The sequence below is a fragment of the Camelus ferus genome, chromosome X, assembly GCF_009834535.1.
Source record: "Camelus ferus isolate YT-003-E chromosome X, BCGSAC_Cfer_1.0, whole genome shotgun sequence".
Lineage (NCBI taxonomy): Eukaryota > Metazoa > Chordata > Mammalia > Artiodactyla > Camelidae > Camelus > Camelus ferus.
In genome coordinates, this window is record NC_045732.1 from 51,641,249 (window position 1) to 51,665,585 (window position 24,337).

At 32.7% G+C, this 24,337-nt stretch overlaps 1 protein-coding gene across 1 annotated transcript in view; it reads right to left on the reverse strand.

Annotated features, from left to right (window-relative positions):
* Window positions 1–1,016: 1,016 nt before the first annotated feature.
* Window positions 1,017–24,337, reverse strand: part of LOC102507511 (sodium/hydrogen exchanger 2) — a 62,396-nt gene continuing 39,075 nt past the window's right edge. The window contains exons 6-9 of the mRNA XM_006194491.2: window positions 20,445–20,534; window positions 7,705–7,775; window positions 5,133–5,297; window positions 1,017–1,209 (exon numbers count right to left, since the gene is read on the reverse strand). Of these exons, the coding sequence (XP_006194553.2) occupies window positions 1,017–1,209; window positions 5,133–5,297; window positions 7,705–7,775; window positions 20,445–20,534 (519 nt within the window). The remainder of the gene's footprint in view (window positions 1,210–5,132; window positions 5,298–7,704; window positions 7,776–20,444; window positions 20,535–24,337) is intronic.

Genomic DNA, 24,337 nt, shown 5'->3' on the forward strand with positions numbered 1-24,337 from the left:
ACTTATACAGTGCTATATGTCAATTATATTTCAATAAAACTGGAAGAAAAACTATACACAATTATTTAAAAAGAGTCTGACAATGAAGAATATAGACACATTTGTTTACAACACTTTGAACATTATAATTACTTCATACTCTAATGTAAGAATTAGTAACTATAAATGAGAACTGAGGGAACAATTATATTATATTGTTCAATTTGAGAAAACAACTTGGATCATGTGAAAACTTGAATTAAAAGAATAATATCCATTTATTATGATTATATATTTATTACTTTAAATATTTTTCAGCTTTTTTCTCAAGAGCTCAAAGTGATTTTCATATCAATTGATTTTTATTCTCTAAGCCTCTCCACCACACAGTTAACCCTCTTATCCAGCATACTACCAAACAGAATGCTTTTGATATTTATGTTAACTGGCATTTCCATTCCATTTCTTTATACAGGGTTGCAAAATGCACACAGGCAAAAATTGTCTTGACAGCAATGACCTAAAAATCTACAAGTTTAAATTAAGCTGTTTCTAACATAAAGTGTAATTTTAAATTTCAAAATGAGATTGCACCAACTAATCTGCAGACAATTTTTTTTCATTGAATAAGGAAGAAAGGTAGGATTCTAATATGCTTACAAATTTTCAGATTCCTGAATCATCAAAGAAATATACATACACTTCAATCTAGATGTATTAGGTCTATGTTATCATAAGTAAAAATTTTAAATGTGGAATTTGACAGCTCTTTAGTAACCTAAAATAATTTAATAACTATAATACTCAATTTTATAATATGCTAAATAGAATAGGGTTTACTGTGAAAAACTGTATACTTAAGAGAATGTCATCATTTTTCAGGACTTTTGAGCATCATGTAATGCATTGCACTGGCAATTACGTAGAAAATGTTAAAGCACTTCCCCATGGGTAACAAGTTTGAATGTGACTTAAACAGTCACTTGTCATTTCATTTATCCCGCTAATATTTCTGTGACATATATAAGGGGCAAGGTTCATTTGGAACTATAAAATGAAAAGAATCTAGATTTATTCCATTTGTGTAACCAGTAGTGTGTACCGAAAAAAAATCTTACCACTCTCCTGATTTTATAAAGGTTTGTGGTCAGTATTTCTTGAATATTATCCATAAGGTCTTGATCCAGGGGTGTTGAGAATGGGATTGACTTGGTTGTTTCATGGCTGCGGCTGCAAAAAAAAAAAAAGTATCTGGAATTCTCATAGGCATTCAATTCATAAATGTATAAATTTCATAAATACATTCACGAAAAATAAATTATGAATAGAGACACCACAAAGATGGTCTGAAAGGCTATTTGAGGGTGAAGTGGAGAGTGAGCAATGTAGAAAGGCACATTGAAAAGCAGAAATCTGAGCTTTAAGGGTAGTAAATTAAAGTCATTCAGGGAATTTCTATTTTTCTCAATATTTTAAAGTATACTTGTATATCTAGACTAGTAGATATATAAGCAAAAATATTTCAAAGGACAGTTCTGTTTGTGAGTACTAAAATCTGTATAATCCATACAACTGTATACTCTATATACAACCAAATATGTATACAGTATTGATAATACTTCCTCAATATGGGTTTAATAAAGATATAACTTGAATATCCGTTAAAATTTAACTTAAAGTATTTATTTATTCATTATGCAAGGAAAATGGAAAATCAATTTAACTATGATGACTGGGACCAGGCATCAGAATTATGCTGTTTCATACTAGCATTTCAAATGGATTTTGAGATTTTTCTCTTTTTTTCCCATTTTAAGCATTTTTAGATGTACAGTTAATTAGCATTAAACATATTCAGTTTTCTGCAACCATCACCACCATCCATCATTAGAAATTTATAATCTTCTCCAACTGAACCTGTGTACCCATTAAACAATAACTCCTGATTTCTACCTTCGCCTACCCCTGGAAACCACCATTCTACCTTCTGTCTATGAATTTTCCTATTTTAGGTATCTCATATAAGTGGAATCATACAGTATTTGTCTTTTTTGTAGCTAGCTTATTTCACTTAGCACGGTGTTTTTGAGGTTCATCCATGTTGTAGTGTTAAAATTTCTTTCCCTTTTAAGGTTGAATAATATTCTACTGTATATATATACACCACATATTTTTATCCATTCATCTGTCAGTGGCTACTTATGTCACTTCCACATTTCATCTACTGTAAATAATGCTGCTATGAACAAGGATGTACAAGTATCTGTTCAAGTCTCTGCTTTTACTTCTTTTGGGTAAAGGCCCAGAAGTGGAATTGCTAGGTCACATGGTAACTCTACATTTAATTTTTTTTTGAGGAATCATTGTATCATCTTCCACAGTTGGTGCACCATTTTACATCCACAACAGGAAAGTACAAGAGCTTCAGTGTCAGCACAATCTTGTCAACACTTGCTATTTTCTGTTTGTTTTTTTTTTAAATAATGGCCATCCTAATGGGCATGAAGTAGCTTTGAGGTTTTTCTTAAGTATGCTACCACTTAACAATAATTGAATTGATTTTTATTATATATATACAATCTTACAACAATATTTTTATGATAATTATCCAATTAAAGCTTTATTCTCCATCTAAATTCTAAAACATATTATCATCATTAAAGGCTTATAAATTCCTAAATATTTAGCATACTTCTTTTCCTAATATTAATGCCAGATTTATATTGTTAAATCAAAGGGAAATTTCAATATTTCTATGGTCATTTCAGACAATGATGAGAGCCAATTTGTGTGATTTAGATAAAATGGAATTCACATTTAGGATCCTGAATTAACCAAAATTACTATATATATACTTATCAAACACATAAAATTTACACTTAGCCCTTAATTGTGTTTTTATTATATATACTTGACTTAAAAATATATTAATGTTCCTATATATGGCCAAAGCCTAATCTATTCAAGAATTTACAGCATAAAATTGTTACTCATCTATCTTTCCTTCTCCATAGCTAGCCTAGTCCTGCCTAATACAGAAGATCCAGCTGAGATAATAGCAGAAGTCCTTTGTGGTAGAAAATACTTCAGTAGGTCGACCGGTGCAGTTCACTTTTAAAAAACAAGTAAGAAACTCAACAATGAAAACAAGTATGTTCTAATTAATAATCTCTTAAAACACAAATTAGTTTGTAATATATTTTGATATCCTACTTCAGTGCTTATTTGGGAACTTATTCTTCTGTTTTGTTTTGTTTTTTATTTGTTTCTTTTCTATTGAAGTATAGTTGATTTATTATATTATATTAATTTCAGATGTACAACATGATTCAATATTTTTACACATTATACTCCAATAAAAGTCATTACAAAATAGTGGCTATAATTCCCTGTACTGTACAGCATATCTTGTTGCTTATCTATTTTATACATAGTAGTTTATATCTCTTAATCCCATACTCTTATCTTGCCCCTTTTCCCTTCCCTCTCATAACATCACATAATCCAGCCATTCCACTCCTGGGTATATATCTAGAAAAAATGAAAACACTAATTCAAAAAGATACGTGCACCTCCAATGTTCATAGTAGCATTATTTACAATAGCCATGATATGGAAGCAACCCAAGTGACCCTCAACAGGTAAATGGCTAAAAAAGATGTGGCATGTATATACATATGTAATGGAATATTATCCATTAAAAATAATGAAATTCTGCCATTTGCAGCAATGTGAATGGAACTAGAGAATATTATGCTTAGTGAAATAAGTCAAGCAGACTAAGACAAATACTGTTTGCTAACATATTCTTGAGAAGCCATCCCTTAATTTCAGTCAATTGTTTAGAACCCAAAGGATTCCCATTCTTATACTGTGGAGTTTGGATTTTTTTTTTTACCTTGAGTTCTGTTTTGCTTTTGCTTTTGACAATTTCCTTCCCTTGATACCTTTACAGTTTTCTTCTGATTATAAAATATATTTGGTGTATTATGTATACACACCAAAAATGTATAAAATACAAAGAATAATATAAAAATCAAATAATGTAATTACTTAGCTCTTGGTCTATGCATTTCTAGGATATTTATGCACATATACAGATACAGGTATAAATTAAATTTTCTACAGAAAATGATCATGTGATATTTTCTATTTTTCAGGCTTCTTATTCTAATCAACACTGTACCCTGGATATAGTTCTATGTCAATACATTCATGTATATCTAAGGCCTGCATTGTGTTCTAGTCAATTCAACAAGAGCTAAATTTTGAGGCCTCAACCTCTGAATACGGAATAGAGAAATGAGCCCTCCAGTGGTGAAATATATCTCTATCAAATCAAGCACTGGCTGGTTGAAAATGATGAGTCCAATGATAAGTAAGTTAATCCTTTTGTCCTGGGCTAAATACGTAACTACAGTTACTTCATACCAGTTAAAATGAATTATTCTTGAAGAATTTTTTTAATTTTATAAAATTTTAATCAAAACAAACCCCCCCTAAGAAAATTTCATGATGCAGGAAAAGACAAATTCCTATTCAAACACCAAATTTAGTAAATTATTATTTATAATAATATTATTTTCTTCCTTAATTACATTCCCTTCCTTATATTTTCTATCTTTAAAGATCTATCTACTCTCTCCTAACAATTGCCTAAAGACATACAGCAAGGACATCTCCAAATTATATATATTTTTCTCTATTGATATTCCCCAGCAAAAGAAAAAAGAAAAGCTAAATACCTTTTAACACTCAGGTCAGTGCTCAATCAACAAAAGTTAATGATAAATTATTTTACCTAAAAAGAGTGTTTAAATCAAATAAAAATACAAACATGTACTTCTTGGAAGATAGATAACATTTTTAAACTTTCAGAAGCTAAAGTTTCATAGATAGAATTTATCTCATAAAGCCTTGTTCAACACTCCATTCTAAACAATGCAGCCTGTGGTACTCAAACAAACATTCTCAATTTCATCTGAGCTCTTCTTCATATTTTTTCAGGAGGCAATGTGATGAAAGACAAACTGTGCTTTAAATGGAAGGAACTTTGAATAATCCTGTAGTTTTTCTGTGATATCTCATTGAACAAATTAAAACACACACACATGCACAAGCACATGCACACATACACACACATACACACTTACAGCAAAGATGTACTAGATGGTGTGTGTATTAACTGGCCTGCTTCAGCTAGCTCAATGGCATGTTTTCTTTCAAGCTTTTCATAAAGAAGCACAATGCTTGATTTGGGCTGGTCATATTCTCTGAGCAAAATCTTCTGCAAATACATGCTATTGAAATACTCCAGTCTGCTCAAGAAGCAAATAAAGTAAAAATTCCAGGAAATTACTGCCAATTTTTAGTACTTTTACACTCTAGTGAGAAGGTCCCAGGACTGCCTACTACAAATGTACTTTGTTTAAATGAAAATTTTAATCTATTTTGTAAAGAGAAAAATACATATGAGAAATTCTTACTTAATTATAAATATGTCTTTATGAGGAAATTGAAGGTTTTTGTTTAACCCACTAGTACCAACCAAGCCAAGGGAAACAGCCTATAAAGCTTTTCATCAAAGACTGAAATACTGGCCAAGCAGAGTCTAAATTTCAGAGAAGGCCATGAAAGAAAAGGGCTTATACAGTTTATTTCAATGGATGGGAAAAAGAATGGAACACCTTTGTTAAATGTTGACTAGGGAACCTGAATTTAAACTCACACAACAAACCCACAAAATGAAAAATAAATCATGTTAAACCACAGTTTCACAAAACCTGAGTGAAAATGTCCAACTAAATATAGATTTATGGTCAATACATTCATATTTTTAAAAATACTTATACCATAATCTTAAAGACTTTATTGAGGTTTACTTCTTTTTCAAATATTTATATATTAAAAGGCACTTATTGATGTTTCAGGAGTCTAAGGCCACGTTGACTCTAGGCTCAAGCTGTTAACCTGAAATTTGCTCAGGAAGATAATAGGTGGCAGTACCCAGCTTAGAAAAACAAAACTGTAAAAAGTTAAATATCAATTTTTACCTATGAAAAATATTGGACCCAGAAACTTATGGGAGTTGGTAGAGATGCTATTTTAGAGGAGGGGGAGATTTGTATAGACTAGGTAAGAGCAAAGGGAAGAAAAAGGAAAGGAGATGACCTAAATCTGTGTAACCATGAAGTTTTCAAGGTCTGTGTGTGTTTAACTTGTCCACAGAAAAAAATCACTGCATAAAACCACACAGAACATATCTAAACAGAAAGTCAGGTGATTAGCTCAAAATTTTATTGTAAAAAAATTTAATTGTTTGTCTGTTTGATATCTCAAGAAGGACAAGTCAGTAAGTATAAATTATCCCATTCATGGTTTATATTACTTCTGTATGATCAAAAAGAGTCATCAAAATCAAACATGAAAAAGACTTATTTTTGTTTGATCCTTTGCATTTATAAGGAGGGTAAAAGAATCTATTCTTTATTTATCAGAGTTTAAAATAAACCTGCTTTGGGAGTGACCACTGTCATAAGTTCTCTTGATTCTCTAACCTTAACATTGTCTTAGGAGACACCTCTCCTGGAAGGTTAATATAAAAGGATCTCTACAAAGTATCAGTCTTACCAATTCTGCCAAGTGTTTGCTCCTAAAATCCTATCTGTTTTTTCACACAGCCCCTGCAAGGAATCTAGGTTGAAGCAGCAGATTTTAATATGTGTTGCTACAAGGGCACTTGAAGTATATCATAATTTAGAATAGTTCAAACATTTGGATTTAAAATCTGGGACTAGATTTAATATCAGAATTTAAAATATGCCTTTTAAAATTCATTGTCATTCATTTATTTATTAAAAATATTTATTGAGTACATATTATTTGGAAGGACGTTTTTTAAGTGCTGCAGTTATAGAACTTAAAAATTCAGACAAGGTCTCTGTCCTCATGCCACTTATATTTTAGTTGGAAAGAAACATACAATAAGAATAAAGATATATTTTATATGAATTATAATTTAAAATTAAAAAATAAAACATTTAATAAACAAGATAAGATATTAAAATATCAGAGATTTATATGTTATTTAGAGAATTACCGTACATTGATATAACAGAGAATGATTGAGTAATGAGGGAAGAACTCTTTGAGAAAATGAAATTTAAGCTAAGGCTTAAATGACAAAAAGGCACACAAAAATCAGGTAGAAGAGCATCCCAGGCAGAGGGAACACTATGCAAAGGCTTTAAGTTAGAAATGTGCTGAACTTAATTTGTTAGACAGAAGGGAAAGACAGCATGGCTATGTTGTAGTATATGGCAGAGAGAATAGTATGAGATGAGGTGAGAAAGCCAGATTTGTAAAATGAGGTAAGTAGTTTGGATACCTTTTAAGTGACAAGCTATTAGAAGCTTTAATTAGTATAGTAACAAGATCTGATATAAAATCCTTTTTTATGGAACTGTACATAATACCCCCCTCCCAAAAATGGATGGTCTGAGAATTTTATGCACACTGTTTAGTTTTGGGGTCTGGCCTTACTGTCAATCACGTCTCTCACTATAAAAAGAAAGATCTCTGTCTTTGTTTCCTAGCTGTCATCTTTTTCACAACATGTGGATAAATATATCTCAACTATTCCCAACAGAAACATACAGAAATATATACAGGCTTATTTTCATTTTTCTACACATGTATACAAGCATATTTTTGGCAAATCCTCACTTGTCTTTCCAGTAATATTGCCCCCAGTGTCCTGATATGTCTTCTATGCCAGCCAGCAAGTGATCAAAGAACTGAAATATAAAAGAAAGTCTAAATATATAGCATATATAAGGAACTTGGTCAATTACTACCAAATATAATGATCCATCAAAAGCACCTTGAAAATTATTGATTTCATCTGACTTGCTTACTTTTTAATCCCAAACGTTTTGTAGGGTAAGGATAAAAAGGAGACTCTACAATTGTATGTGAGGATGTCTGCAGTAATTCTAATACAAGCATTAAAGACATTCTATTTATAATTGCTAAAATAAATAACAAGGTCCTACTGTATAGCATGGGGAACTATATTCAATATCTTATAATAGCCTATAATAATAAAGAATATGAAAAGGAATATATATGTATAACAGAATCACTATGCTGTACACCAGAAATTAACACAACATTGTAAACTGAATATACTTCAATTACCTAAATAAATAAATAGATAAATAAATACAGTGGTTAAATGACAAAATAAAATAAAGTTGAAAATGCACATGTCAATCAGTATCATATGATAGATTCACTTATCTATCAAAAATATGGGCTTGGTAAAGTGATGTAAATAAAAGATATAAAAAGCATGGCCCCCATCCTTGAAGAATATAGAACCAAACTGAAGAGGCAAAACTTAAAGAAATGGACAGAGATTAAAGCATGTGCATGATAATAGAGTTCAAAATGAAACAGGGGTATATAAGGAAAAAAAAAAAAACAAATCATTGCTTGTAATGGGAATATCATGAATAAAATGAATGGGAATATGGGGACCAAGATGGTAGAGTAGAGAGAGTCACACATTGCCCTCTCCCAAAAATACACCAAGAATTACATCTACAAACCCACTGAATCACATAGAACACCTACTGAACTCTGGAAGAGTGTCTCTTACTTCAAAATACAGGAGGATTCTCACAAAATCCAGTGAGAGAAAACAAAAGAAAAAGAAAAGAAAAGAAAAAAATTGGTGTAGAATGGGTCTTGCAGGAAGGGAGTGGCATAGAAAGAAAGGCACCCTTATACTGGGATGCCCACTCTCCAGCCAGGAAGTCAGAGAAGAAAGAAGCAGAGCTTCTGAGGCTCAGAGGAATAAGTCACAGCCACTTGGTGGACAGAACTAAGGGAAACTAAAATGGAGGGTCCCTGCAATCACCAGCCTAGATGTGAGTCAGCAGGGACAAGCCAAGATGGGCTGCTGGAGAGCAGTGAGGAGCCCAGGCAGAGGCAGCCTGAGGGGATTGGAGGGCAGTATGTGCTCTGATCAGGGCTGTGTGCAGAACAGAACAGTCTGGGACCCCAATAAAAAAAAGCACCGCTGCTGTTGTGCATAGTGGGGAGGGGCACAATGCAGCCATGCCATAGCAACTTTCTCCCCTGGGCTCCACCGTTGGTGTGCTATTGTGAGAAGAGAGGTGAGGCTTGGTCATAGCCATCACTTCTGCATGGAGGTGGGGCTGAAAGCTGAATCCATACCCAGTGGTCCTGCAACTTCACAGGTGGGACTGAGATTTGTTTACAAACCCAGGCATAGAGGGTAGATTTGCTCTCTCTGGATGCTTGGTGGATCATGCCTCTGGGATGAACAGGCAGAGTGTGGAGTTCTAGTACACAGTGCAGATGAGTATGGGTATATACAACAGGCTGGCATATCACATGCAGAGATGGGGCTGCAGTCTGCACTGACCCTGTGGTGAACCATGCTTTCAGGTCTGTGACTGCATGCTCCCTACTGTGGGACATCAGGACTGAGATTGGCAGACCTGCACTGGTGGCTCCTGGAACGCAGAACCTGGGGAACACCAGAGCAGGTGGCTGACATTCCCACAGGTAAGGCAGGGATAAATGCATTATCAACAACAACAAAAAAAAAGCCCACATAACAGTGACAGACAACACCACAGAGGGCATCCTCACTCAGTGGACATCTCTTGTGGAGTATATTCAGAGACTCTTCTTCTCAGCTGAAGTGCTCCAACCCTGCCTACCACACACCACAACTCAGAAATGGGTCTAGAAGACTATATTCCAGCAACAGGGGAGCAGACCAGGCCCTTGTCAAGGCTGTGACAACCACAGAACAAAAAAGGAGGCCCTGTTTGACAACAGGGCAGACTCTGATCACCACTGCACCAACTACACCCCTAATCAAAGGGATAATAGCCAACACACATAGAAGAAAGATATAGCAGCCATCTATACTAAGAACAGCCCTCACTACAAAACTACTAGAGGTACAGTCTATACAAGAACACTCCCACTTTAAATACAAGAAAACAAATAAAAAATAAACAAGCCTTTCAACTGAAACCCCTAAATCCATAGAGCCAGAGAAATATAAGTAAAATGAAGAAGCAGAGGAATTATTCCCGATTAAAAGAATAAGAAAAATCCCCTGAAAGAATGATCAATGAAATAGACTTCGATAGTCTACTAGATCATGACTTCAAAAAGGGAGTGATAAAAGCACTGAAGGAATGAAAAGAGACAAAGAATACTTTAAAAAGAAAATTTAAACTATAAAGAGCAGCCAGTTAAAAACAGAAAACACAATGGCTGAGATAAGAGCCAAGGTAAAGACAGTCAAATGCAGACTAGGCAATGCAGAGGAACGAATAAGTGACCTAGAAGACAGGACAACAGAAGTCACCCAATCAGAACAGCAGACAGAAAAGCAAATCAAAATGTATGAAAGCAATATGAGGGACCTATGGATTAATATAAAGTGTGCCAATCTACACATAATAGGGGTTCCAGAAGGGGAAGAAAGAACAAAGGGGATTGAAAAGCTATTTGAAGAAATCATGACTGAAAACTTCCAAAACCTAGAGAAAGAATCAAGTATCCAAGTACAGGAAGCACAGAGGGTCCCCAAAAAGAAGACCCAAATATTCCTACACAAAGACATCATAATTAAGATGACCAAGGTTAAAGATAAAGAAAAAATTCTAAAGGCAGCAAGAGAAAAAAAAAAAGAGTTAGTTACAAGGGAACACCCATAAGGCTTTCAGCTTATTTCTCTACACAAACAACACTGGCCATTAGAGAGTGACAAGATATGTTCAAAGTCCTGACTGATAAAAAGCTGCAACAAAGGATTCTCTATCTGGCAAGACTATCTTTTAGACTAGAAGGAGAGAGAAAGAATTTTGCAGATAAGAAAAAACTAAAAGAATTCAGCAATACAACACCTATGCTAAAAGGAATATTGAAGGGTCTACTCTAAATAGAAAAGAAGCAGGAAGCTATAGAAATGATAAAGCTATAATTGGAATTGTGATAACTACAAGGAGTTGCAAGAGGATAAACATGAACATGCAAAAAATAAATAAATAAATAAATAAATAAATAAATAAATAAATAAATAAATAAATAAAAAGAACATCCAAATCACAAAAGGTGGGAGAGGGGAGCAAGAAAATATTCCTTCCTTCCTTTCTTTCTTTCTTTCTTTCTTTCTTTCTTTCTTTCTTTCTTTCTTTCTTCATTCTTTCTTTCTTCATTCTTTCTTTCCTTCTTCTTAGGATGTGTTTGAGCCTACATAGGGCTACCAGTCTAAAGCAAACAGATATAGTATGGGGCTAACATAATTGAAAAACAGGGTAACCACGAATCACAAGCATATAATACAGTCACAAAAACCAAAAAGAAACCAAGATAATAAGAAAGAAAATTATCAACAACAAAAAGAAAAACAAAAAGAAAAAGAAACAAAGAAGAAATATCAAATCAACTGGAAAACAAAGTTCAAAATGGCAAAAAGCACACATTTATCAATAATTATCATAAATGTCAATGGACTAAATGCTCCAATCAAAAGACATAAAGTGGCTGACTGGTTAACAAAACAAAAGTCTAAAAAAGCTTCCTACAAGAGACCAGCTTTAGAGTGAAGGACACCCATGGATTCAAAGTGAGAGTATGAAGAAAGATATTTCATGAAAATGAAAATGACAAGAAATCAGGAGCAGCCATACTTATATCAGACAAAACAGACACTAAAACAAAAGCCATAAAGATAACGAAGGATGCTATACAATGATCAAAGGGGCATTACAAGATGAGGACATTATACTCATTAACATATATGCACCTAATATAGGAGCACCTAAATACATAAAACAAATACTAACAGACATAGAGGAAGAAACTGATGGGAAGGCAATAATACTAGCAGACTTTAACAACCTCGTAACATCATTGGACAGGTCTTTTGACAAAAAATCAATAAGGCAATGGAGAAACCAAATGACACAACAGAACAGTTGGATGTGCGTGATATTTTTAGGACATTATATCCCCAAAACATAGAATACATATTTTTTTAAGTGCTTATGTAACATTCTCTAGGAAAGACCACATATGTGGGAACAAAAGAAGCCTCAACAAATTTAAGCGGACAGAAATAATTTCAACCATCTTCTCTGACCATAATGACATGAAACTAGAAATCAACAACAGAAAAATAAATGAGAAAATAAAAGAGCATGGATACTTAAGAACATTCTACTAAAAAAACCAATGGGTCAATGATGAAATCAAAGAAGAAATTTAAAAAATACCTTGAGACAAATGATAATGAAAACACAGCCAAACAAAATCTATGGGATGCAGCAAAAGCAGTCCTAAGAGGGAAGTTCATAGCAATAGAAGCCTTCTTCAAAAAACAAGAACAATCTGAAATAAACAATCTCATCTACCACCTAAAATAATTAGAAAAAGAAAAATAAAAACTAAAGTCAGTAGAAGGAAAGAAATAACAAAGATCAGGGATGAAATAAATAAATTAGAGATTTAAAAATAAACATACAAAATCAACAAAACCAGGAAGTGGTTTTTTGAATGATTAAAAAAAAAAAAAAAGACAAACCCCTGACTAGGCTCAACTAGAAGAAAAGAGAGAGGACAAAGCAAAACAAAATAAGAAATGAAATGGAGCGATTACAGCCAACACCACAAAAATACAGAAAATCATAAAAGAATACTATGAACAACTATATGGAAAAAAATTGGACAACTTTGAAGAAATGGACAAGTTTCTAGAAACATACAGTCTACCAAAACTGAATCAAGAAGAAATAGATCATTTGAAAAGACCAATCACTAGAAGTGAAATGGAATCAATAATAAAAAAAAACCTCCCTGCAACAAAAGTCCAGGACCAGATGCCTTCACTGGGGAATTCTCTCAATCATACCAAGAAGAACTCATACAATCCTTTTCAAACTCTTCCAGAGGGTTGAAGAGGAGGGAATACTCCCAAACTCACTCTATGAAGCCATGATTACCCTGATATCAAAGCCAGACAAAGACACTACCAAAAAAGAAAGCCATAGGCCAATATCATTCAATATCATTGATTAATATAGATGCAAAAATCCTCAACAAAATATTAGCAAACAGAATCCAACAACACATAAAAAAGATCATACACTATGATCAAGTTGGATTTTCCCAGGGATACAAGGATAGTTCAACATGTGCAAATCAGTGTGATACACCACATCACCAAGAGAAAAAAACAAAATTCACATGATCATATCAGTAGGTGCAGAAAAACCATTTGACAGAATTCAACATCCATTTATGTTAAAAACTCTAACCAAAGTGGGTATAGGGGGAACATATTTCAACATAATAAAAGCTATTTATGACAAACTTACAACCAGTATAGTACTCAACGGAGAAAAGCTGAAAGCCTTCCAGCTAAAATCTGGAATGAGATAAAGATGCCCACTCTCAGAACTTCTATTCAATATATATTGGAAGTCCTAGCCATAGCAATTAGACACGAAAAATAAATAAAGGGATCCAAACTGGCAGAGAAGAGGTAAAACTCTAATTATTTGTGGAAGACATGATACTATATATAGAAAACCCTAAAGGTTACACACAAAAACTGCTACAGCTGATAAAAGAATTTGGCAAGTTAGCAGGATACAAGAATAGCATACAGAAATCAGTGGCATTTCTTTACACTAACAATGAAATTTCAAAAAAGGAAAGTAAAGAAACAATCCTTTTTAGAATTGCATCCAAAAAATAAAATATTTAGGAATAAATTTGCCAAAGGAAGTGAAAGATTTACATGTGGAGAACTACAAAACGTTAACTAAGGAAATTAAAGATGACTTAAAAAAAATGGAAATATATCCCATGATCTTGCATTTGAAGAATTAATGTTGTTAAAATGGCCATACTACTCAAAGCAATCTATGGACTTAATGTGATCCCTAGCAAATTATCCAGGATATTTTACACAGAACTAAAACAAATAATCCTAAAATTTACATGGAATCACAAAAGACCCAGAATTGCCCAAGCAATATTGAAGAAAAAGAAGAACGATGGAGGAATAAGCATCCTAGACTTCAGAAATACTACAGTAATCTGTACATTAATCAAAACAGCATGGTATTATTTCTCTCAATTTGATCTTTATTTATCTTTGGTTTGTGCTTCTGTTATTGATTATACTGTTTTCAAACATTTGCTTCAGTTTTTTTTTAATTTTTCTTAACTCGATTTTATTTCTCTACATTTTGTTCTTCTGTTGTTGATTATACTCTGTTATCAAACATTTTTTCTTCTTTTAAATTTCTTTATTTTTCAGCTTTATTTCTGCACCCACTATAGATAAATAAACAAACAAATAAACCCCTTCAGGACCACAGTAAATAACTGATACTCCATAATCCATAGTAGCAGAGATATATAAGTAAAATGAAGAAGCAGAGGGACCATTACCAATTAAAAGGACGAGAGAAGTCCCCTGAAAGAATGATCAATGAAATAGACCTTGATAGTCTACTAGATCATGATTTCCAAAAGAGCAATGATCAAAATACTGAAGGAACTAAAAGAGGTTTTGAATAGAGGCAGAGAATATGCCAAAAAGGAAATTGAAACTGTAATAAGGAGCCAATTAAAATTGGCAAAATCATTTGCTGAGATGAGAGCTGAGGCAAAGGCTGTAAAAAGTAAGCTAGATAATGCAGAGAAATTAATAAGTGACTTAGAAAACAGGACAACAGAAATCACCCAATAAGAACAGCTCAAAGGAAAACAAATAAAAACTAATTAAAACAATATAAGAGACCTATGGGATAATATAAAGCATGCCAACCTATGCATAATAACAGTACTAGAAAGAGAAGAAAGAGAAAAGAGGATTGAAAAGGTATTTGAACAAATCATGACTGAAAACTTCCCAAAACTAAAGAAGGAATCAGATATCCAAGTACAGGATCCACAGAGGGGCCCAAAGAGGAAGAACACAAACAGACCCACACCAAGACATATGATAATCAGAATGGCCAGGGTTCAGGATACAGAAATGATTCTAAAGGCAGCAAGAGAAAGACTAAGAGTTAGTTACAAGGGAACCCTCATAAGGTTTTCAGCTGATTTCTTGACACAAACACTACAGGCCAGAAGGGAGTGGCAAGATATATTCAAAGTCCTGAATGAAAAAAAAAAAATGCAACCTAGGATACATTATCCAACAAGGCTAAACTTTAGAATAGAAGGAGAGATAAAGAACTTCACAGACAAGCAAAAACTAAAAGAATTTAGCAACAGTAAACCTATGCTAAAAGAAAAAATATTGAAAGGTCTACTCTAAATAGAAAACAAGCAGTATGCACAGAAAGAGAAATCATTATTGGAAAGGTGATAACTACCATGAATTACAACAGAATAAACATGAAATTGTAAAAGGGAACATATAAATCATTAAGGGTGGGAGAGGGGAGCAAGAAAATATAGTTTTTCATTTTTGTTGTTGTTTTTGTTCTCAGTAGGATGGGTTTGAGTTTATATTACTATCTGTTTAAAACAAGCAGATATAGTAATGGGTTAATATATGTACAAAATAGGAAAACCACAAGACAAAAGCTTGCAATAGAATCACAAAAACTAAAAACAAACCAAAATGATACAAAGGAAAATTATCAAACCACAAAAATAAAAAGAAAGGAACAAAGAGGAAGTATCAAGTCAACTGCAAAACTAAGCTCAAAATGGCAATAAACACACATTTCTCAATAATTACTGTAAATGTCAATGGACTAAGTGCTGCAATCAAAAGACATAGAGTGGCAGATTGGATAAGAAAATAATAACTACAATATGCTGCATACAAGAGACTCACGATAGGGAGAAGTACATACAGAGATTTAGAGTGAGAGGATGGAAAAAGTAATTCCATGCAAATGAAACAGCAAGAAACCAGGAGTAGCAATACTGATTACACACAAAGTAGATTTTAAAACAAAGGCCATAAAGAAAGATAAAGAAGGACATTAACGGAGCAATACAAGATGAGGATATTACACTCATTAACATATATGCACCCAATATAGGAGCACCTAAATACATAAAGCAAATAGTAATGGATAGAAAGGGAGAAACTGATGGGAATAGAGTCATAGTAGGAGACTTTATCACCCCATTAACATCACTGGACAGATCTTCCTGACAGAAAATTAGTAAGGCAACAAATAAATTAAGTGATATAATAGAACAATTAAACTTGGTTGATATTTTCAGAGCACTACATGCCCCCAAAATAGAATATACATTATTTTCAAGTGCACATGGAACATTTGCTAGGATAGATCATGTATTTGGGCACAAAAGAAGCCGCAACAAATTTAAGAAGACAGAAATTATTCCAAGCATCTTTTCTGACCACAATGCCATGAAACTAGAAATCAACTACAGATAAACAAAGGAGGAAAAAAATGGCAGCATGGAGAGTAAACAACATGCTACCAAAAAAATCAATGGGTCAATGATGAAATCAAGGAAAAAATTTAAAAATGCTTTGAGAAAAATGACAGCAAAAATACAACCACAAAGAATCTACGGGATGCAGCAAAAACAGGCCCAAGAGGGAAGTTCATTGTGATACAGACCGTCCACAAAAAAGAAGAACAATTTCAGATAAACAATTTAACCTACCAGCTAAATGAATCAGAAAAAGAAGAGTAAAAACTCCAAAATTCAGCAGAAGGAAGGAAATAATAAAGGTCAGGGAGGAAATAAACACAATAGAGATTTTTTAAAAAATAGAAAATAGTCAGTCAAACCAAGAGCTGGTATTTTTTGAAAGAGTAAACAAACTTGACAAACCTCTGGTCAAGCTCATGAAAAAGAGAAAATAGGGAGCACAAAAAAATAAGAAAAGAAAATGGAGAAATTATAATCAATACCACAGAAATACAAAATATCATATGAGAATAGTATGAAAAACTATAACTACAAGGAAACAAAATGGATAACCTAGAAGAAATGGACAAGTTTCCAGAAACATACATCCACCAAAACTGAATCAACAAGAAATTGACCACTTGAACAAAACGATCACTAGAAATGCAATTAAATTAGCAATAAAAAAAACCTTCCTACAAAAAAATGTCCAGGATCAGATGGCTTCGCTGGGGAATGCTACCAAACATACAAAGAAGAACTCATGCCTGCCCTTCACAAACTCTTCCAGAAGATTGAAAAGGAAGGAGTATTTCCAAACTCATTCTATGAAGCTACCGTCACCATGATACCAAAACCAGACAAAGATATTACCATAACTAAAACACATAGACAACCTATGGAATGGGAAAAAATATTCTTGAAATTTGTGCTTGACAAAGGTTTAATTTCCATAATATATACACAGCTCATACAACTTAATAACAAAATAAAAACACGAACAACCCAATCCAAAAATGGGCAGAAGACCTAAACAAGCAATTGTCCAATGAATACATACAAATGGCCAATAGGCACATGAAAAATTGTTCAATATTGCTAATTATCAGAGAAATATAAATCAAAACTACAAAGAGGTATCACCTCACAGCAGTCAGAATGGCCATCATTCAGAAGTCCACAAATGATAAATGCTGGAGAGGGTGTACAGAAAAGGAAAACCTCTTACACTGTTGGTGGGAATGCAATTTGGTGCAGCTATTATGGAAACAGTATGGAGATCCCTCAAAAAACTAAAAATAGACTTACCATATCATCCGGCAATCCCACTTCTGGACATATATGTGGAGAGAACCTTAATTCAAAAATACACATGCACCCCAAGGTTCATAGCAACACTATTTACAATAGCCAAGACATGGAAACAACCTAAATGTCCATCGACAGATGATTGTATAAAGAAGTGGTGGTATATTTATACAATGGAATACTATTCAGCTATAAAAAAGAATAAAATCATGCCATTTGCAGCAACATGGATGGACCTGGAGATTGTCATTCTAAGTGAAGTAAGCCAGAAAGGGAAAGAATAATACTATTTGACATCATTTACATGTGGAATCTTAAAAACAAAAGCAAACAAACTTATTTGCAAAACAGAAGCAGACTCTCAGACATAGAGAAGACACTTGTGGTTACTGGAGGGGGGTGGGAGGGGATAAATTGGGAGTTAGAGATTTGCAGATACTAACTGATATATATGGAAAAGATAAATTACAAGTTCATGCTGTATAGTTCAGGGAACTAATTTGATATCTTGTAATAACTTATAGTGAAAAAGAATATGAAAATGAATATATGTATGCTCATGTATGACTAAAGCATTGTGCTGTACACCAAAAATTGACACACTGTAAACTGACTATACTTCAATAAATATATATATACATATATATATGAAAAGAAAACAAAACAAAAATAACGAAAACTATGTGAGAAAATAAGGAACTTTATAAAAGATTTATGAAAAAGAAGAAGGTCTGCTAGACATGGGTCAAGGGTGAGGAAGAGAAGGTTGTTGACAAAGGATTTTAAATACTAAGATTAAAAGTTTGATTTGACATAACATCACAAAAATAACCTGAATATATTTATTAGAAAATAATAAACCCAACTGAGTGATATTTTACAAAATAACATCATGCACTTTTCAAAAATGCCAGTATTATGAAAGACAACAAAAAGTTATAAAACAGTTTTAGATTAAAGATCAATAAATACATACGACAACTAAATGCAATGTATGAGCCTAGATCAGGAGAAAAATTTTATAAAAGTATCTTTGGGCCATTTGGCAAAATTTTGAATATGGAATTATATTAGATAACACTATTGTATCAATTTTAAACTTGCTGACTTTGATAAATACTTGTTATTATGTACTATAATGTCTTTTTTCTTAGGAAATATTAATATATGCTGAAGTATTTAGCATTAAAAAGTCAGGATGTCCGCAGCTTAATCTTAAATGATTCAGCAAATGACAATAATAGTATGTACATATATAAACAGAGACTGTTAAGCTAAAGTGGAAAACATAACAATGAATCCAGGTAAAGGGTATATACATATTCATTGTACTATCTTTGAAATTTGTATGCTTGACATTTTTAAAATAGAAAGCTGGAAAAAGAAAATAAAGTTTGATTTGTTCTTATAAATTGGTTAAATAAATTACTTCTTATCAATGTAACATATAGTATACAATCATTAAAAGTCATTTATATTATAGGAATAAGACAGTAAAAATATGATTTTCTCCAAATGTAACCTAAAAATGTCATTCAATTACAATAAAAATCCCATTTTTTTAACAAATTGAGCAATCAAAAAGAAAAGAATGAAAAGTCAAATTTGTCATGCTTATCTTTACATATTTTAGACTCATAGTTATTAAGAAAACTTAAGCATTTTACATGAAGAAAGCCATTATATATGCTGACAATGTATCCCAGAAAATTATGGACTGTGCCACTTTGAAGTTAGAAGCAAGATAGATACTGAATGTTCTTCTTCCCTTTGATTAAAATTCTCAGATATTTTCCATATTGATGAATCTAAGGATATCTTGAAATTGTTCTTAACATTCTCTATATTTCAGTATTTCTATTGTTATATTTTATAAAAGCCCACCCGGGTAAGCACAATTCAAATTCCATTTTTATATATAAAACCAAGTGATACAGAGTTCACATCTTTAAATTTCTCTGATGCTGTCCTTACTTCTAATGTAGTAGTTATATATTTTCTTATATATATAAACTCTGGGTGATTTTGAAACTCTACTTCAAAGAGTACATTTTGCAATTTGATTTGAAATCTTTAACTGTCTCAGTCCTCAATGGTATAAAAAACTCTGTCAAAGTCTAAAATACTCCAAGAAAAAAAATTTCTGATTACATAAGGATTACACAAGTCAGCTTATAAGCAATTACTTTATAATACCAAATACAAAATTAACTAAGTTACTGGATAATTTAGTCTACTATCAATAATAAATATGTTAAACTAACCAAAAACACTTATGATAGTCATAATTTGAAAAAAAAAGCTCATAATTCATAATTATTCTACCTGGATAGGTCCTTAAAAATCATGTAAACAGCCATTAAAATTTATAGATTAGTAAACCAAGGCCACAAAAAAGTTAAAAGTCTCTCCTAAGATAATGTTGGAAGCTGGGTAGCAACAGAGCAAATGTTAGAATACAGACTTTCATTTTTCTTATTCTTAACAGAAGAAATGATTTATTGATTTTCAAATTACAGATGGTCACAATATAACAAATACCTTTTCAGAATTCAGAAAATCATGTCCCCTTTTACTAGAGAAATTCAAATACAAGAAGACCTAGCATGTAGCGACCTAATGGACAAGGGTCAGTTCCAGTCAACAAAATAACCTAGATGATAATATAGACATCTTACCCGAATGAGAATTTGTTCACTCACAGTTGGTGAGGTTTCTCTTCTTCTTGTCACATCTAATAAGTCAACAAGAGGACGAATGGTCATCCCCTACAAAATGAAAAACAAAAAGTCGAATTCCCTTCATATGAAATAAGTTCTTGAAGATTTCCCTGGTGTGTGTGTGTGTCTGTGTGTCTGAATGTGTGTCTATGTATGTGCGCACATGCACATGTGTCTTAATCTGGTTGTGATAGGAACTTAGAACATTATTTTAAAATTCAGAGGGATCACTGGGCTAACACCAGAGAGAAGTGCTGTGATTTTCTCTTACAAAAATCAAAGGAGAATACATATTGTTTACAAAAATCTGGGTCAGTTAATAAAAGTATTTACCATTATATTTCAAAAACAGGAAGAAGTAGTCAAATAACAGAGCCAAAGTGCTTCAAGAGATTTTCATTTCAATTATTGCCAAATATCTCAGGTATATCCTTTTGTCTTTATTACCCATCATACATTAAATATGGGATTACTGTCCTCTTGGCATGTTACCTTAAATTTTCCTTAAGAGGAATAATAAAAGAAGCAAACATTCTATATTAATAACCATCCATTAAGTGGTGCCACTATATTTATTGAACATATATTGTGTATTAGGCACTGGAGTTACAATGGGGAGGTAAAGTTGGAAGGGCCCATAGCCTTATGGAGCTTACAGTGTCGTGTGTCTCAAGGAGAGAGCAATTAGCTAAATAATTGCATTAATGAATAAACAGTTACAACCTGAGATAAGTGTTCTGAAGAAAATGAAGCTGGTTTATAACAGAGTAACATATTTTAAATTGAACTATAAGAAAAGTTTTTTCTAAGATAAAATGTAAAGGATGAGCAGGCATAATGTACATGAAGGGAAAAGAACCATTCCTGGCTGAGGGAACAGCACTGATAAGGCCCCTATGATATGACATATTAGAGAAACTGAAAACTGTGGCTGGGTTGTAGAGTGCAATGGAGATCCTACTATTGTTAAGACTGGAGAGATAGGCCAGGATTAGACACAAAGCTTTTCAGGCTGTTTTAACCATCTTTAAAAAACTTTTTTCTAAGACTACTTCAAAATTGAAATGGCTTGACCAGATTTATGCTTTAAAAAGATAACTCTAGCTGCAGTGTGAAAAAAAAAAAAACTGTTGAAAATGAGCTATAATGGATAGCAGGAGAAGGTTTAGGAGACCATTTTACTACTCCATGTAAGAGATGGTGATAGCTTAGACAAAGATGATGGTAGGGCAGATATAGAGAAGTGAACTTAGGAAGGCAGTATGACAGAGAGTGGGACATAAATGATAACACTAAGATTCCAAAGGGGTAGAGGACGGTAAAACTAATCTTAATGAGGAAAACTAAACATAGGAATCAGATTGGCAGGGAAAATCAAAAATTAAATTTTAAACATACAAAATTGAAGATCCCTGGGAGATAACCAAGGAAGGATGTCAAGAAAACAATATGTTCTAGAACTCAGAGGAGATATTTTGACTGGAGATATAAATTCGTAAGTCATATGTGTATAGTCAGTAAATGAAGCCATATGTGGGTATGGATGAAATCATTAAAGAAAGAGTAAAGGGTGAGAAGATGAAAAAGTCTACAGGAATCTTTGAAGAACTCTGATATTTAGTGATGTAACAATGAGAATAAGCTTGCAAAAGAGAGAAAGGGAAACCAGAGAGGTAAGAGGAAAATCAGAAAGTGGGTTGTCACAAAAAAAAAAAAAAAAAAAAAAGAGATTTCAAGACAGTGGGAGTTTGACTCATGTGGAATCCTGGTGAAAGCTCAAGTGAAATGAGGATGGAAAATGCCCATTAATAACCTTAATAAAAGAGATGGGAGCAACAAAGTTTTATGAGTTCAAGAGACAGCATTACTTTAGTGCAGTTGTATTGTATTTTAAATAGGAGTGACTTGAGCCTGTTTAAAGCTCATGAGAAGGATGTAGTTGAGAAGAAGAGTATGAATATATATGACAGAAAACATATGATTGATAAGGCAAGACAAGAAAGAAATAGATTACAGAGCATAGCTTGAGATAGGAGGACCCAGCTTTGTTATAAGAAGAAAGAGGAGGATAGGAGCAGATGTAGTTATGTTGGGAACTTGAAGGAGTTTCCATGGATGACTACTATAAGCCAAGTTGCCCTTTGCAGAGTTCTCTTTTCTTAGATTATAGGCATTTTAGGGCTGAATAGAATCTGAGATGATCAAGTAGTTCTCAATTATTCTGAAAATATGGAGGGGGCAGCAATTTTTGATTGTCAAAATGACCAGCACTTCCTATTGGCAATTAATGAGCAGGGATCAGGGATATCAAAGAATAAAGAAGTGTTATGCCCCAAAATCCAATAGTGACCCCATTAAGAAACCTCTCATTTTGAAGATAAAACTAAGAAACAAGATAGTTCCTAATGTCAATACAAGTAAGTTTTAAATAGCAATATATCATAACACCAATTCAGGAATGAGAGATCACTTAGTATAATAATCTATAACACAACATTGTAAATCAAGTATACTTCAATTAAAGAGAAAAAAAAAGAATGAGTGATTACACTCAAAATTCCAAAAATGTTCCTAAAATAGAGGTCAAAATGATTAAAATAAAACATCTTAATATATGCATAGCTCTTATTGTATTTAGTGTTCTCTGGGGTGGGAGAGGTTAGCAATTTAAATTGTCTTTTCAGATTTTTGTGCTGAAATATATCTCTACTATTTTTTTTCTGTGATTACACCATTACCTGATCTTAAATAAAAATAAACATATTGCCAGTACTGCTAGTAATAATTAAATAAAATGAAGTCAAATGTGTCCAAAGTCTTACATTTAACCTTTAAAAATAATTATACTGATTAGGTAAATAAATTTAGAGAAGCCAAAAATCAGACTTTACTCTGTTTACCACTATATTTCAAGCACTCTAAATGCTACCTGGCATATAGTAGTTGCTCAATAAATGTTTGTTGACTACATCAACAATATTAATGTAAGTAATATGAATAATAAAGTGAAATAATAGATGTGAAAGCACTTTGCACAGTGTCATGCAATTGTGTGGTCTAATTAAAGCTGGCTTTTAGATCATAGTTGCAAAGGATTACACTTATCCTTTTAAGAATAAAGAAGAGGGGAAAAAAGTTGTGTGAATGGCTCTTATCTACCAAATGGTTGCTATTTCTACCAGATCTGGTCCACAGGCTCTGACTTTTCTCTTAGGCAATTCTCTCATTTCAAAGCAAGAGGAAGGATAGGGCTGATGAATTATACATATTAAATAATTTGCTATTAGAGAAATTTGCCTTTGTATGTCACTTTGAGAATCCCCATTTATATTTATTCTTAAATCCTTAATTATACATATTAAGTGACTGCATAGTCTAAATTCACTTAATACCTGATTTTACCTTTTGAAGCCTGACATATTAGTGCCCTAATGTGAAAATATAGTAAGTGGAATACCAGTTTTATACACTTTGAATGCATGCATACATAAAAATATCATTAAATGAACTAATAGCAAGAGTGAGTGATATTTGTTCACCTTCTATAGACAAAAAGAAGAGAAAGCAAGACCAAGACTAAGACAGTAAAAGTAAGGGGGAAAGAAAATGGAGAGTTGGAAATTGTCTAAAATGTTGTTTTGGTTTTCTTAAACCAAAGTATGGTTGAACAAAAAGTAAGAGAAGAAGCTGAGATTTGCCCTAGAGTTTACATGTGGGAACAAGGATTTTAAGAAAGAAAGTATCAACTGAAGTGAAAAACATGGGGTGGAATATGGAAAAAACTGGTTTTAAATACACAACAAAATCTACTGCTTTCAAATGAGCTTCCACACTTCTTAGTCATTTTTAAA